At 34.4% G+C, this 18,398-nt stretch overlaps 1 protein-coding gene across 1 annotated transcript in view; it reads left to right on the top strand.

Annotated features, from left to right (window-relative positions):
- LOC129222000 (uridine-cytidine kinase 2-B-like) overlaps nt 1-17,078 on the top strand; it is a 52,504-nt gene extending 35,426 nt beyond the window's left edge. The window contains exon 7 of the mRNA XM_054856413.1: nt 16,960-17,078. Within this exon, the coding sequence (XP_054712388.1) occupies nt 16,960-17,078 (119 nt within the window). The remainder of the gene's footprint in view (nt 1-16,959) is intronic.
- The last annotated feature ends 1,320 nt before the right edge of the window (nt 17,079-18,398 follow it).

Genomic DNA, 18,398 nt, shown 5'->3' with positions numbered 1-18,398 from the left:
GTTTAAATTTACCAATTTTACAATTTTCACAATCTATTTTTACATTTTTGAATTTAGGCAGGCCATGGACACACTCAAATTCACCGCTCTTTCTGATACTATCGGTGTTAATATGTGCCAGCCTTCTATGCCACAATTCTAATTTTTCTACATTAGAGCATTCAATTTTCTCATTTTCGAAATGATCATTACTTTTATTTGATTTTATACTTTCTTGATACAATTTATTATACAAAATTTGAGGTTTTACAAAATAAATGCCATTTCTTAAAATTGCTCTAAATATAAATCCATTTCGACCAGATATCGCCACGGAGCCGTTTCCCCCCTTCAAACTTAGCACCCCCCTTATCGAATTTAGTACCCGATAACAAATTTTGACGCAGATTAGGAGAGTACATTACATCTTTTAAAACAATGATAGTATCATCAAACTTTAATTTCACAGTTCCCATCCCCAAAATGGGGAAAGTTTCATTTCTAACGGCTACAGCCATTTCTTTGTTTCGCAATGGTTTAAAGTCCTCAAACGCACTACGAATGTTGACGAAATGATGGGTGGAACCAGTGTCGAAAATAAATTCATTTGGGTCTTCTGATACTTCATTTAGATGTACTTCGGAAATGAAAAAGTTCTGGTACTTACATGCTTCCTTTTCCACTGATGGGGAACTGCACCTTGCAGTTTTCTTTTTCGCCTTCCTCTTATTCCGGATTGGTGATCTTGACTTTCTGTTTCGTTGTTCGAGGTCCTTGTCAACCCTCTTATTTTGACACACATTCCTCCTATGACCGGGTTTATTACAGTTAAAACAAATTAGTTTCCCTTTTACTCCTTTCTTGTCAAAATTACCCGGTTTCTTTACAAAGTTAGGCCTGCCGATAATTTTATCATCCTCATCTTTTAGTCGAATTCGCGATTCCTCGGCAATAAGTTCGCTGACTACTTTATTAAATGTGAATTCCTGTGCAGTAGTTCTAAGAATAACTTGACAAATATTGTCAAATTCTGAGGGCAAATGACGCAAAATTTGAAAAATCAAATAATTTTCAGAGAAATTCGCGTCTATAGCCTTAATTCTTTCACAAATTTGCCGAGTACGGGCAGCGAAAAGATTTATCGACTCTTCCTCTTTTATACGACATTGGGATAACTCTGAAAACAATGTCATATGCTGACAACGATTGTCAGGAGAGAAGTGATCTTTCAAAGCCTTCCAGGCATCAGCCGCGTTGACCTGATTTTCGATTATCTTTTTGAAATTTTTCTCCAAATTTAAATAAATTATGGATAGGGCCACATCTTGTCGATTTTGAAAATTACGAATCTCTTGCTCAGTAGCCTTTTTTTCATCATTAGAAAAAGGTTCTTTTTCAATGCCATTTACAATCTTCCACAGACCTATTCCATTAGGACAAATTTGATATCCGATGACCAACTCACATAGTTGTCAGACCTTAATTTTTCGATTGGAACACTCTGGGATGCCATGATTGATAAGAACACAAAAAACGCCAAAAAAATAAAAAAAAACCTAATTTCAAAAAAACAACCAACAAAAATCTCAAAATATCCCCGAAAAGAAACCTAAATAGTGCAACTGTTACAGCTTCCCCCCTGGAACAAGTCCAGGTCTTCCGCTGAATTTAGCAGCCACTATTCTGCCTAACACCAAACCAACTATATCCCCCCATAAAATGCAAATGAAACGCCTGAGAAAAGTTTACACTACACATGGCTTAAAGATTCGATACAAATTTCCAAAAAGTAAAAGAAAAGCTTCTATTTTCACAGTTTTCATTCAACGCCGATGCGGGGAAAACGAATTGAAAAGATTTCCAAACACTTGTCATCTACCGATTCAGCAAAAAGACAAGTCAGTTACAACATTCCATTTCATCACAAAAACACGAAGTCTAATACTCTACTCTGCTGACAATTCGAAAACATCTTAATACATTTATATTACTCATGATACTGAACACGTAATTATTATGATACAATTGGGTAGGGCTGGGCCCATAACCCTTATGATAACTTACGATGTTTAAACGAAAAGCCGAAGGGCTAAATTTCGTAAGTCAGTCAACAATGTTACATGCTTATACAAGCAGAGATAATACCACACAGTGGAAGGTGCAGAATCAAATGTTAATGTGAAGAAATGAACTTTGGAAACTTGTTAAAATCTTACCAAAAATTTATTGGTCCATAGTAACTAAAATAAATAAACTAACAAAAATAAATTCATAAGAATAAACCCTGGCCATAAGTGGAGGCGGAGTTCGCAACTCCCCAACACCTATCGGACCTAACTCACAAGAGGCTGACGAACACAAAAGAAGAGAGAGAGAACGATTGGAATCGTTCACTATTTATACTTGCCTCATTTGCATATGATTGGGCATCAAAGGATGCCAACCTAAAACTGAAACTTTACACGTGCCGAAAGAGTTGAGAAGTTAATCTAATTTGAATAAAGTTAATTTTATATTACATTACATTAGGAATGAGAACGCGGATAAATATCGTTTACCGATGTCTATCATCACCGTGCCGTCTAGCGGCACGATCGGAAGTTGAAAAAAAAAACACCAGCCCTCGTAGGACCAATGCAAACTGCAATACATGAAAACACATGTCTAGGAACAAATTTAAAAAGAGTGCCGATCCTAAGGCATGGCTCTCCATTCCCCGTCAACCAAAGCTCATCCCCTAAACGAGGCAGGGACAGTGCAAATGGCATCTACACATATTCAATTGGTGACAGTTCAGGAAAGTATGGTGGCCACGGAAGCATCTGTGCACCTTGTAGAGCATGCATGGAGATGCGAGCATGTGGTCAGGCTTTATCCTGCTGAAAAATTGCATTGATAACCCCCTGAAGGTAAGGGATTACCACGGGCCGCAGCTCATTCTGCACGTATTGTTTGGCCAATTATGTGCGCTGAATATGACCTAGAGGTGACGTGTCATCATACGCAATAATGTCCCAAACCATGATGCCACTTTGTCGGGCGGTGATGTGTAGTTGCTGCCGGATTAGACTCTCCACGTCGACGCCACACTTGTATGCTGCGACTGTCACTAAAAAACAAGCGAGACTCATCTGAGAACATGATATTCCACCATCTAAGTCGCTCTAGCATGGCACCATTCCAAGCGTTGATCTCTATGCTGTGGGGTCAATGGCAGTCTTCTTAACGGACGCCGTGACTGCAGGCCATTTGCAACCAATCGACGGGAAATGGTTCTGGTTGATATGGGAATGTCCAGGGTGTTTTGCACATGCATCAGAATGGAGGTACATGTGGCTTGGGGGGCCAACACCGCTTTTCAGTGGATGCATTGATCCATGCTTGCTGACGCCCTCTAGCTGCTCCTGCACCCCTCAAACTTGCCACATTTCTTTGCTCCAACCATCTTCGCCACAGCCGATGCACCGTAAGCACATCCATGTTGGTGTGAGCTGTGATTGGACTTAAGGACTAACCTGATCACCCTAACCCCTCGTAAAATTGTCTGCGGGAAGTGCCTCCACTGACTGTGGCCTTTCATTCTCTCTTATTACACGTATCCTCCAGTGGTGGCGCTAAGGTGCGGGTTATTGCCACCACATCGGAGACCTCTTGCCCCCCCCCCCCCCATCGGGGAAAACTCCTAGTTCCGTCGGGGAATTCCAAAAAATTTCAATGCAAAAGATTAATAAATTGCTAAAAAATTTCTCTTTTAATCACATCTTTGTTCATAGTACAGTAAAATTAGGCCAAAAAATGGCCAAACCCAAACATCCAAAAAAAAAAGGTGAAACCTGTTGTAAATTACTTCTTACCCTTCCAGCAAGAAGGGGTAAAAAGTCTCAGCACTTTGCGCGTCGGGTTTTGGTGGGAAGGGAATAACGAAATAATCCTCTATTTAAATAAAAATAATTTCTATTACTTAAAAAAAATTCTCAAACCTCGCAGAAACCACTCTATAATAGTAAAACAATAAACTCTCACAGAAAAAAAATCTAATTAACAGGGGTGCACAGACGGGGGGGGGGGATGGGGGGGTCCATGGAGCAGCTTTGCGTCATTGGAATTTTTAAGGCAATTTTTTCAAGGGGTATTTCTCTCTTTTTTAAGGACTTTTATTCTGGATGGGTACTCCGTCACTCTTAAGGGGTGCGCCATCGCTTTTAGGGGGGGGGTAACCCTGAATTTACATTCTAAAATCAACTATTGCAGTGAAGTTTACGAAAAAATTTCCCTGACTTAAACTTTTCCGAAGTACAAAATGCCTCACAATGATGTGGTAATGTCAGAATGATAATTCTAAAAGATCTAAGCGAGCTCAGTAACCAAATTATTTGTGACTGAAGTTATTAAACTGTTTAGAGCGCTGGAAAAAAAAATTCTGTGCAGCTTAAAAAAAGTCCAAATTGACCAAAGTTTCCCTACTTCTTCTTGGTTAACTTACTTCAACTTTTCTACAATCTTTTGCCATCACCGTAAGGGTGGGACAAACCGGAATTGCTAATAGTGAGACGGGCAATGCTGCAATTCTGCACCCTCTAAGTCGGTGGGGGTTCTCATTTGCAAACACCAAGTTACCTCTCTTTTACGCAGCTGGTTATGTGAATTATGCTAAATATGCAGACATATACTTGCAACTCTATCTGAAACTTTTGAGTACATTATGCGATAAAAAAAATTTGATCACATCAAACATCAGCTATACATCGATCTAACGCAGTGACAAATTCAGGTGGTCTAGAACCTGTAGTGATTCAACGATAGAACAAGTCTTGATGAGAGCAATGAGCAATACAACAATAGAATGTTAAATATTTACACCTTTTTGTCTCTCAGTTTGGAAATCACAATCCTTTTCTAAAGCTCCCAGAAGTTTCTTCCCTCTCAAGTTGGTATGGGTATTGCTCGCTGATGATAAGGTGAGTTGCAATGAGACCTTTAACGTTCGGGGAGTAACATCAAAGAATATTGTAGGCAAACAATTTTGTGGCATTTCTTTGTAAAGGAGGTAAGCAGTTATGTCTTTAGCTTCTGTTACGAGAGTAGTTACTATCTGTAAAGATGTGTAAGCCCAAACCGTCTTTTACACCGAATGGTATGAACAGTAAAGATGGAATAACAAATAGCTAATAACTTCTGGTACGAGTTATGTGCTGATCCTCCATCAGTATTCGATGAAACTGGTTTCAGAAGGAAAGAAATCCTGTATTGTTAAAGTGCTATTACCTGAAGCAAAAGGTTCATCCAACATCACAGAACGAACAGCTGGTGTCATATATGAGCAGTGAAAAGCAAAGGGATGTAAGTGGACATTTTCAAGTTTTGAATAAAACGCGTCTAAAGATAAGATCCTAGGTAGGCTTTCATTGATTTTCTTTCCTAAATCATGCTGTATAGAAGCAACTACCAGGTCTACTAGTACCATTTCTTGCCCCAATATAGAGGAGAGGTTCACCAACCATTTGTACTGGTTATCTCCAAATTTTTAATTTTGCCACTTACATCCCTTTGTTCCTCACTGCCTCATATACCTGCTTGATCATATTTTTGGTAATGATATGTAAGTTTCAAGGAAATATGCCAGCAATGCAGTGTATAGGTCACTTGTAAGTATGGGAAAGCTAGTGTCATTTTTGATGTGTGCAAAGAAAGCATCACAGAAATATAATCTGCGTCCTATTACAACAGCCAAGCTTTCTGCTCTATAAGACTTTCTGCGTCTCAAATCTTGTGCTTGCTGTGAGGGGTTCATTGGATATAGTGAATGTTTGAAAAGTCTGAAAGTGGACTGAAGTGCTCAATTATATGCACAAACTGGGCCTGGTAGGTGCTGCTGTATAGCATGATTTAGAAAAAAAATTCAATGAATGCTTACCTAGGATGTTATCTTTAAACGCGTTTTACTCAGAACTTGAAAATGTTCATTTACACCCCTTTACTACTCGCTGCCTCATTTGACTAATTGATTCAACAAATTAGGAAACAGTATTGCAACTTTACTATTCTTATTTTCTTTTCCTTTTTAAATTGTTTTCAATGATGCTCAATGTTCCTTCGCAGTAGATGTTATGAGGCATCATGTATATATGTATGCATGCTTGAATTTTATCATCAGTAAAAATGGTAAAATTAGGATTTCATTCAGCAAATTGAGAATTTTCCCCTCCCGAAAATTTTAGTTCTCCCCCCCCCCCCCATTTTACATAAATTCAATAAAACATTATTTGCTATTCGTTAATAAATATAAATAATGTACGATGTACGTTCTTGAACCGAATGCGGATAAATATTTTTCAGTTCCGTTTATAGCAATGTGTTCATTATTTTTTTCAAAACAGCTTCAACTTTTAATAGAATTTGTTTCAAAACACTAGGAGAATGTACAATAAACATAATTTACACATTTGCTAAAAGAAAGATGGAAACTTTAAAAAAAATTTTAAATAAAAATCAAAACATTAAAAATATTCTATTATAATTAGGAAAGCAAAGCAAATACAAAAATAATTGCTATTCTGAAATTGACTAAAGAACACGACTATTATCTACATACAGGCAAAATAAAAGTTCCAATATATTTCCTAAATGAGAATAAATACTTTGCCTAAGAAAAATTATACACTTCAAACTATAGACGACAAAATGTCGTCACCACACAGGCCCGTATCCAGAGGGGGGCGACGCACTCTCCCCGAAACCCGAAATGTTGTGTACCGTAAAACAGAAGAAAGTTTTTTTTGTTTTTTTGTTTTTTTTTTTTTGCTTTCTAATGTCAGAAAAGGAAAATAACAAAGTTTTTTATTCTTAATTTTGTGACGATTAAACGAGTGAGAATTTGAGAAATGCAGAAAAAGCAATTCTAGTTCTCAAAAGCTGCAGAGCATACTTGAAATTTAGACCCTTATTCGGACTTCCTACTCTCTTTCCCAATTCAATTCAGGGCCTTCCAGGGCCAAGGCAGCCCCCCCCCCCCCTTGTCAGTTTGGTAGACTTTCCCTCCTCCCCTAAAACTCTTATAAAACTTAACACTGCACCGATTTCAAGCCTTAGACTCCCCAAGGGCCAGGCCCCTAATTTCTGATTAGGCTACTATTTGGTTACCAAGATGTGCCAAATTCAACTCCTTGATCTTGATACATCATGCGTAAAAAATGCGAAAATCAAGATTCTTGCTTTTTTGTAGCATATTAATCCAAGTTAAATTTTTGTGACTGATGTTTTCTATGTTTTGCCACTTAATTTGAATTTTTCTTCATATTTTTATAGTCTCAATTAGCCCATATAAGGCCTCAAAATACAGATTTTTGTATCTGTTTTACAAAAATTTCCCCGGGGAAGAAATTACCGGACCCGCTGAAATTATGGATGTTGTACATCCTACTTAAACGGCCACTCTTCTGTTATCCTTACCACTACAAAGGTGGAAAAGAATGAAAAAAAAGAAAGAAAGAATAATGAAAATAACAACAGTGGAAGCATTAAAAATCGATACAAAAAACATCTTTTATGATAAATATTTTTATGCGTGTATGTGAGTCTATACAAATATATATGTATGTGTGAGTGTGTGTTAGGAAAATGCGCGAATCTGGGCCCCTCCCGAAATTTTTTTTCTCTGTATGGCCTTGCTCCCCCCTCAAAAAAAAAAAGAAACATCCGGCATAGAATGCTCTCTACCACCGCTCCATGGTTTTCAAATTGTGTGTATTAATCTTTGGCTAACTCAATGAATCGGAATAAAATTTCACGCAACGGGTAAAATTTCCTTTTTTCTTCCTTTCCTTTTTTTTTGTTTTTTGTTTTTTTTTTTTTTGAGAATAATAAATTGTTTCATTTTTTTCCTCCAGCTTTTTTTCTTTTCGAGAGTTTTTTTTTTTTTCAATTTTTTTAAGGTATTTTTCTACTTACATGATCAATTTTTATAAAAAATATTTTTTTTTTCAATTAATCTAAATGCCGCCGCCCTGGCTGTTGCGCCCTTGGCGAGAGCCACTTTTGCTGACTCCTTAGTATACTACTGACCAAACGTGACATGCAATTGCGTATTTACAACTTCATTTTCGGAAAATTTCTCTGGAGTGTCTTTTGAACATTCTTCCACCGTAAGGCCTAAAAATGCAGAATTTTATACCTATTTTTCAAACATTTTCCCGGGGGAAAAACCCCTGGACCCCCCGCAATTGGTTTTATTCTATGCTCCAGTTATAGGGGGTCCCTGCATCAGGACCCTCACCCCCCCCCTACCACTCAAGGTCAATCAGGAAAGAAAGAAAAAAAAAGAGAGTACAGTTCAGAACAAATACGTAAAAGAAATGCGTCTTAAATAGATGTTGTGAAAAGAATGAAATTTCGTTTTGACAAAGAGTAAAGATAAGCAAAACAAACCCCAAGACACATTAAGTTTTACATAAAAATTTAACTATAACTATAGTTTTGCTATTTCCAAGTCAAAAAATAAATAAATAAAAAAGGAAAAGGTAGCTTTTGAACAAATAATTTTCAAACATTTCCGGGGAGGACCTCCCCCTTAGGGGGCCGCTTTCCAGTACCTAACCGACCACCCCAGGAGGAGCCAGTCCGAGCCTGATAACATTGTAAGATTTGTAAATGTAAAAATGCATTCTATTGCGCTCAATGTCGCGCACTCCTCCTACAATGGGGGACTATACCTACATACGCCAATGTTGCAGCAAATGCGCAGTTTCATTTTTGTGTCAAAAATAAGAAAAAAAAGTAACTATTTGTATTGTTTTATAAAAAGGAAAAACTAAGAAGAATGAAAAAATGGCAAAACTTAATGCTTTTCGGTAAACATGCAATCTTAAAATAATATTTCAGAATACCGGATTATCTAATCTATTATTAATATTATTAAATTAAAGAAGTGTATGCTTAAAATTAAACTTTTTTTTTTTTGATGAAAAAGTCATGACAATAAAGAAACCCATATGTGCCTAAGTTTAACAAGTGAAAACACACACGCACAAAGAGGGGCCGAAAACATGTATGTTTCCAATTTAAAAGAAAAAAATATCTAAATATCATCATAAAAATTTCAAAAAAGAGGAGAAAAATACATATAGGCCACAGAAATACGTTTATATTAAAAGAACAGTTAAAAAGAGAGAGGGTTAGAATAGTTATAATAGCAGTTCTAAATGTTTGAAGGTAAAAAAACGGTAATAGATCTTTATTATGAAATTCATGTGGCAAGATGTTTAAAATTAAATAAAATGGAAAAAGGACCAATACTACAAGTTATCACGTCAATCCAAATAGTGAAAAACATTTTTACTCAGTTCTCAGAATTTCAATTTCAATCAAATTGAGTGATTATTGTGGAAATTGAATATTTCTAATAATAAACAATCAAATGTTTAGTTAACAAAGAAAATATCCAAAAAGATAAAAGCTGAGTGAGGCTTTCCCACAGCATTTTAAAAATTGAAATAAATAAAAGATAGGAAGGTAAGGGTCCCCTAACCTAATACTTTACTTTTAGGTAACCAAATTTAAGCCAAAATTATGTTTTTAGAACGTTAATTTCGGAAAACATCTGAAGGAAAATTACCAAACAACATCCCTTCCCCCGAACGCCATCAAAGATGACCCACAATCGAGTATTTAAAACTTCATTTTCCTGAAATGACCTGAAAAAGAGTCTCGAACCCTATTTTTCCCCCAAACATCACTCAATGTGACCTACCATTACGTTTATAAGACTTTAATTTCGAAAACTTTCCGCGGTACTACCAGTATCTACCAGGCCCGGATCTATAAATTTTGGACCCCCTGCAAGAAAATCTGATGGGTCTCTCCCCAGAGGCCAGCAAAGTATATTTGCAACGTTAATAAGTCTTAGTGGTAGTTTTTTTTTTTTTTTTTCAATTTCTTGTGCCCTTTAAGGACGTGGACCCACGCACTGTGGGCACGCAGATTTGGGCTTGAACCTGACATTCTCAAATATCATCAAAGATTGTCCAAAATTTAGATTTTAGGATTAATTTTTGAAAATTTGTCAGAGGATAGGCCTAGTCCCAGGTGATCTAGTGGTTGGGACTACTGCCTTTCTCCCACTCTCCCAGATGACCCGGGCTCAATTCCTGGCATGTGTATTCAGAAAAACTTACCACCTCTCTCGTGGAAAGAAAGAAATCTAAAAGGCTTCCTGCCATAGGCGCCCATATGCAAAGTTGCAAGGGGAGCTCAAATATTTTCCCCATGAAAACTGATTTCAGGACAGACTAGAGTCATTAAAATTTGACATTTTTAATAACTTATTCATTAATGGCTGGAGAAGAAATGTTTTTACATTTTTGCAAAGAAAAAAAGTACCAAAAGCAAGGAAGTTCTAATTTCAAAAGGAAGTTCTAATTTTCAACTCTTGCCCTGCACTGCACTGTGGGCTCAAGCCCCCCTATATGGGTGCCCTTTCTTCCTGCTAATAGATAGAAAGTTGTTGAGAAAAAGGCAGAGTCCCTGAACTACTTCCTCAGGGCTCATAGTCCTCCTATATCTCCTATATGTTCACAATTTCTCATAGTCTCCTATATTTCTTATATTTTCTCACTAAATCCTATATTTTTTTCGTCGGATGTTAAATTCTACCCAAAAATGCAAAAACTTTTGATCAATTTTTTTTCTTTTTTCTCCCTTGCACTGTGCACTCTTACATCTTTAATCTTGGCATATGTACTAAACCTCTGTTTGATTATTTTTATGCATTATACAAAATAGATGGTTTTACTTGCAACTTTAAACTTGTTTTCAATTAATTTCCTTTTCGTTCAATGAGTTTACTTAGTAATTTTAAAAGTATAACATGTTAACTTTAAGTGTACTGCCGTAAGGGTTTTGAAAGCTTTTAATTTTGTCACATATAATCTTACATGTAGTTGAAATGACCGGTTGTAGCTCAAACGGTTGTTTTTGAAAATGCCACGTTTTGATATCAATTCATATTTGGGTACTTCAAATGTTTTGAAGTGTGTAGCTTGCTGAAAAATATAACTATCTCAATGGAAAAAGTCATTTTATAGGATTTTGTCTGCTTTTTTTAAATATGTACTTATTTTGTATGTAGATTTTCTGAAGATTTCAGAAATGGTTCGTCTCAGAATTTTTTTTTTTTTTGGCTCATTTTTTTTTTGTCTACTAGGTTACGGTTACAAATTGGAGAGGATAATAGATGGATCTATGCTGCACTTAGGCTCTCTAATACCCCCTTTCGTTTGGCAGATTAAGTAAAAATTCATCCTTTATACATGTGTGCGCATATAAATACACACATAAACTGTAAGTTATGGATAATGCCGCTACAGTGAACGCTGGGTAATTGAATCAGTCACTTTAATGAATTAATTGATCAAAAGTGAAATTAAATCCAGTTTTAACATTAAAAAATTTGTAGAATATTTGCATCAAACTTGCCGCTTAAATGAATCAAGCCTATGAGACTGACTATTTCCCAAAAGCGTGATGCATTAGCACAGTCTTTTTTTCTTTTCCTTCGTTTAGTAAAATTAGTTTCTTTTTCTGTAAATAGTGAAACGATGGGGAGACATAGTGTTGCACACTTTTTATAACAATTTTCTCATGATATGTCCCAGAAAACCAGTGAGACGAGAAACATGGAGCTGAATGTACTTTTCATCGTTAGTGTTAGCATTGAAGCAATGAGGTACTATACTGAGAACTATGGGTAGATTTATGACATTGAAAGAAGAATGTCCAAATTAATTATTACCTAGTTTTAGCAATCAATAAGAGATGTATTTTTGAAGTACGTAAGCTAAAATCTGAATTTTATAATTGCTTTTTCATATTGTTTTGGGAAAAAATTCTTTAAATAGTCAGAGAATGATTAATTGGCGATGTACTTCTTATGATATCTCGTTTGACCAAAAATTTAATAAAGTTCTCTGAAATTGTATGATCAATTCCACGTTTTAAAAAAAAAGAAGAAAAAAAAACACGAACATACAATTTTGCTCAGTTGAATCAAAGTCTTAAACGAACAGAATTCATATAAGTAACCATGGGTACAAAAATTTATTTGCTCTCCCTTCTGTAACTCTTTTCATTGCTATGACTTCATGAATTCTAGAATTGTATTGATACTGGTTCTCTGTTTTTTTTTAAATATTTTTTTTAGGACTCCAAACATACTAGATGCTATAAGTTTTCGAAATTCCTATTGTTTTTCTACCAAGCTACTATATTTTTCCTTTTAAAATCCCATATATTTTGCTATCTAACTCCTATATTTTTCCTGTTAAACTCCTATATATTTTTTTCCACTTGCTATGAGCCCTGTTCCTTAACCTCCAAGATTGACCAAGGCAACCTAAAACCACATTAAGACTTTAGTTTTGAAAAAAAATATGAAGAGAGCTCCCAATTTCCCTACCTTAACAACATCGATGATCACTTTAAATTGCACTTAAATTTTACTTAAATTTCGAAATACTTTCAAGAAAGCGGATTGCTTTTCCCCATAAATATCATTTAAAATCTTCTAAACTCCAGTTTCAAGTCCTAAATTTCGAAAAAATAGCAGGGGAGACTCCCTGAATCCCCTTGCACAATTGAAAATTGATTAAAATTGCATTCTTAGAACTTCAATTTAAAAAAACTTACTCAAGGAGAGTGATTGAAACCCATTCTCTTTTCTAAAGGTTACCAAAGATGACCAATAGTTGCATGTTCACGACTTCAATTTTGAAAAATTTCCAGGGAAGTTCCCTTACCCTAATACCCCCTAAACAACACTTTCAAAAAATTAAAAGTTAGAGGCCCCAGATCTGTCGACTAGATTAATTTTGCTGCTGTTTCTTGTTTTCTGCAGAAAATAGCATTCCCCCCCCCCCCTCTCGCTTTGCAGTTTCATGACCTCGCGAAGACTGCCTTCATCGCAAAAGTCCATTTTCGCATTTATAATTTCATTTACAATTTAATATTTTCGTTTTGTGTATCTCTACCCTCGTTATAGAAAATGAAACTTAAGTAGTTACATTTTTATCATTTAATCTTGTAATTTCAATCAATATTGTTTACTTTTATATGAAAATAGGCTACAAATGCAAAATCTTTATTTGTTTTGTTAGTGGTAAGAATGATTTATTTTTATTTATCATAAAAATTGAAAGGTGGGGGAGGGGGGTTATAAATTTAAAAAATATATCTATGCCCCCCCTGTCGGGCAAGCTTGCCTCCGCGTCGGGCATTTCCTAGTGTACCGCTGGTATCCTCCGAGACAAAAACAAAATTTCTTCGATGATTCTTCTGACAGAAATAACGGCACGAATATTGCCCATTCTACAAGTTCTTTGTTTTACACATTACTTCACATGCATTGGAGAGCTGTTCATTTCACATCATTTGCATAACTCAGTAATGTGTGTTTACCCTGAAATTTTCATAAATTTCTGACTATGCCTTCTTGGTGCTGCATTTCTAATGTTGAAGAGCGTATATATCAGGAGCAAGTTTTCTAGGAATTCACTATGAAACTTAGGTGGGAGAATTATTGTTTAACGGTTAAAAAACTATATTAATTTTGCTTTCGAGTCAGAACAGTTATTTTGTTTGGATTATGTGGGTATATGCCATTCTAATGTTTCATTTCCTTCAATTGAGGATAAAATTAAAATCTGAACACTCTTAATCTTGTTTGAAACAACCATCAGGAGATAATTTTTGCCCTTAAAGGTCTTCATGAATTTACTATCAATATGCTTACTAAAATTAGTAAAATGTAATCACAATAATATGTTAATCAGTAAAATTTTAAGCTGTGTAAATGCAGAAGAATCTGTTAATTCTCTGCAGGGCTCATACTCTCAGGGTTCGTACGGGTCATGAAAATCCTGGAAAGTCATGGAAATTTTTTTTACAAATTTCAGACCTGGAAAAGTCATGGAAAATTAATATTTTCATTAAAAGTCATGGAAAATTATTTAAAGTCATGGAAAAATGTTTCGGGCAACAGTAAAGTAACAGAAGCTAAAAGAGCATTGGAAATCTTGAGTGATTTAACAGTAGTGCATGTAAAAGCTATTAATGCTCGAAAATTGAATGATCCCAAAAATAAAATCTGACTTTAGGAATCCTATTGCATCCGCTTCTGTAATAACCACCCGCCTTTTATTGTGATGTGATTTTACTGCAGGGACATCACTAATTTTGAATTCACCATTATTTTCTGCTCTTCTTATACTTTATATTCTGTAGTAGTGGACGCATGTTTTGATTTTGCCACGACCGCTCAAAAAGTGTAATTCTATTGTATCGGAGTTAACCACTTGTAAAAAAAAGCATTAAATTTATCAGAGTTTAAATTTGTTGAAGGTTTTAGAAAATAAAGACTTTAGTCAAGCGATAGAACATAGAAATAGGGGAATTCAAGTACTCTAAAACAGTGGTGCCCAACATACGGCTATCAAAACTGATCCGTGCTTCCAGCTGAAACATTTGGTTTGGAAAAATGAGTTTACTGACAAAGCTTCAATGCATGAAAATACTGTCAAGTTACATGGATGATTAGTTGTTGACACCAAAGGGCAATTTTTTTTCGAGGTAAATTCATTATTGGAAACTTAGCAATGACTCATTCAACATTTGTCCCATTCATTACTATTCTGCCGTATTTATTAAATAGTTATTATTCTTTCACTATATTTTTACTTTACTTAAATTTATGTGATAAAGACAAATAAGAATAACTTATTAGTTTCTGCTGTGTGCACTGATATTTTTTCAGTCACAAGTAAGTGTTTCAATGAGGTAATGGCATTCACATAAAAATTTTGCTTATGCCTACTTCTGAAAATTTTGACATTAAATAGCCCTATTCTCTTCTTGTAATGAGGTCATGAAAATTTTTATGAAGTCATGAAAAAGTCTTGGAAAAGTCATGGAATTTTTTTATCTGTATTGAGTATGAACCCTGTACTCTATTTGGATGAAAAAATTCCATGACTTTTCCAGGATTTTTCCATAACTTCATGAAAATTGTCATGACCTTGTTACATGAAGAGACTAGTACTATTAATATCAAACTTGCCTTTTTTTTTTTTTTTTTTTTTTTTGTAAATGAGCATTAGCAAAACTTCTATGTGAATGCCACTACCTAATTGAAAAAATATCAGTATACACCTAAAAAACTGAATAATTCTTACCTGTTTTCATCATATAAGTTGAAGCATGGCCCCACTCAATACCAGCCATAAGCGCCAGTGCCATTAATTGAGTGGGGCCATGGTTTATGTTAAGTAAAACTACAGTGAATAATGCTTAAATGTCGACTATTTTTTTTTATAAACAGGCAGAATGATAATGATTGGGGACAAGGTCGAATGAATCATTACTAAGTTTCAATAAATTTGCTTCAAAAGTTGCCTTTTAGTGTCAACTTGACAATTTTTTGGTTCTTTAAAATGAAGCCACATTTTTTAGTAAATTCATGTTTCTAAACCAGATACTTATTTTAAAAAAATAAAAAAAAACATTTCACAGTAAATAAATCTTTTGATTTAAATGTACTTGTTTACTTCTTTGTACATTTTCAAATGCATATAAATTAATAGGTTCAGAAATTCCAGAACATGTTTGAATAATGACACTGAACGTACCAGTGGGTCGCATGGATTAGTTTTGCATGCCGTATATTGGGCACTACTGTTTTTGAGCATTAGAATTTCCCTATTTCTGTAATCTATCGCATGCCTAAAGATTGTCCAAAACCTTCAACAAATTGAGATAAACTCCAATAAATTTTAAATAAAGATTTAGGAGTGATGGAAACGAACTTGGATGCAATGTTTTTTGAGATCGTTCAATTTTCCAGTTTAAACAGCTTTCATGATGCAATACTAAATCACTCAAGATTTCTAATACTCTTTTTAGCTACTGTTACTTTTTCCTAGAACATTTTTCCATGACTGAAAATAAATTTCCATGACTTAGACTGAAAATTTATTTTCCATAACTTTTCCAGGTCTGAAATTTCCTTATCTTTTTTCCATGCCTTGCCGGGATTTCCATGACCCGTACGAACCCTGTCTCTGGCTTAGGTTAAATTTCTTATTTTTATAACCTTTGTCATAACCTCTGTATCGCAAAGCCTCTTTATTTCAATTTTTTTCCTCTGTGCCATTAAATTCAAGATAAATGGGTTCGTCTGTATACCTTAAAAATTAGAATACCCTCTTCAGCTTATGGCTGCAAAACCTCAATTGAGATGCTTACAATGACCATGAACAGTGGCTGAATAACTATATTTCTCCTCTCCAGTACTACTTCAACTGTCCTCTTTCAAGTTCCTTATAAATCCCATATCATTGTCCGTTTTGTTTTCTGGATTAATGGAGTCATAATGTTGGTTAGAAACCGGAGAATTTCCTTGACTGCATGGGCTTGTAACATATGTCTTTTATTGTGCGTTAAAAATTCCTACAGTAACCTTTCCTTGTATTTTCAGTGTTTTACTGAAAAAATTTGTTTAAAAAAAAATTGCTGTCTGAACAGTTTAAAGCCTTGTAATAACTGGGATTTTGCGTTAAAATATTGTCCTGAAATCCAGGGCAATTGAACATTAAAATTATGTGGCATTATTTGTGGACTTTATAAAAATGTCATGTCAGCCAGAGTGTCCTGATGTCCAATTGTTTTGATAATCAGGTTTGATTGTAAATAAAAGAAAAATATCGGCTAGAAAGTGGGAACCCTGTTAATTCTATGCCTATCTATGAAGAAAGAAATTTCATGACCAAGATAGAGCTATATTTTATTTACAGATCAAATTATCTGTTAAAATTTCTTCTGAAATAACTGCTTTCTATGTGACTCATATAACCAGTAATTTTTTTTTAAGTGATATTTCTAATTAAATTAATGTTTCACAAAATTCTTACTGTTGATGAAGCAAAATATTTTTTACAGTTGCTATCTGCATTATTGTTCAGACTATTCAAGACAGATTGACTCGCTGCTCACCCCGAGCTTCAGTAGACGAAGGATCACAGAAGCAGGCAACATATTCTGTTTTTTTGCCTCATTGATACATATTTAGACTATTCATAATTTTAGTCATTTTTTTCTTCCTAATTTTTATCACTAGAATTGAAGATTTTATACAGTGTTATATGTTGTTGTCAATTTGTTTGTTAAAATGATATCTTTTTTAGTTCCTTTATATGAGTTTTATTCTGGCTTTTATTGAAATACTGATATTGTTGCATTGCAAAAAGAGAAATCTTTTGTAGCTTCTAACTAATGAGTACTTACATAAGTTCATCTTTGAAGATCGTAAACTGCCTATTTTTAAGAATGATTGTTTGCAACTTTGAAGTTGATCACATTAATTTTATATTTATTAATTAATTATTCAAAAATTAGAATTTATTTCCTGTGCATCAGTTACCCATGTGTTGCTGTTTTTGTATCATATCCACTCTTCTGAGCAAACCAGGGCTCAAAAACTATATTGCCCGACATGTCCGGGGCATGTAAAAATTCTGATTGGTCATTAATCTTTTACCCTTACATGCCCGGCTGGGCATTGTAGTTATTATAATTTTTTAAGTGAGTATTGGTGATTTTAATAGCGACTTGTTATGTACTAGTTATTTAAACTTCTAGTTTTATATTGAAATAATTCTTGATTCAGATATAAAGCTGTTAAATTTTTTTGTCTGATTAATGCTATACGACAAATTCAAAAATTTTTGTTATTATACAACAAAAAAATTCAAGCATGTAAAATTTTATTTGGGCATGTATTTAGACAAACATGCCCAGCAGGGCATGTCAAAATTTCAAGATTTTTCTAGCCCTGGAGCAAACATACTATTTTTATTTATTCATACAATAATTGTTTATTTTACTATTTTGAGTTTATTTAAGTGCCACATTTTTAACGCTCTTGTTTGTTGAAACTTATGTTTTTATTATAAAAGCAGAAACATGGTTGTTACCTTTGCTTATCTAGTCATATTTTAATTACTTTTAATCAAATGCTTTCACTGCAGATTAAATAGAAAATGAACTGTTATAGAGTTGGCAAATTTTTTTTTTAATGTATGAAAGTAATGAATAATCTATAAACAGCACCCTAAACGATGCACAATATACTTAGAAATGAACTTTATACTGCCTTGCTAAGCACAGATGTGGTATTTGCAGTAGAGCCCAAAATGAGAAATTGATGATTAAAGTTTTACAACTCGTTTCTTTGATTTATGATTTAATTAAATGCTCAACTTGCAGTAGTTGTTTCGTAAATAACTTATCTAAAAACCGCAAAAGAGTATTTTTGTAAAAATCTAAATTTAAATTTAATAAATGCAGTTACGACACATTTTCTTTTCAAAACTTTTCAT

The sequence above is a fragment of the Uloborus diversus genome, chromosome 5 (assembly GCF_026930045.1).
Source record: "Uloborus diversus isolate 005 chromosome 5, Udiv.v.3.1, whole genome shotgun sequence".
Classification (NCBI taxonomy): Eukaryota; Metazoa; Arthropoda; class Arachnida; order Araneae; family Uloboridae; genus Uloborus; species Uloborus diversus.
This window is presented reverse-complemented; position numbering and strand designations above follow the sequence as displayed.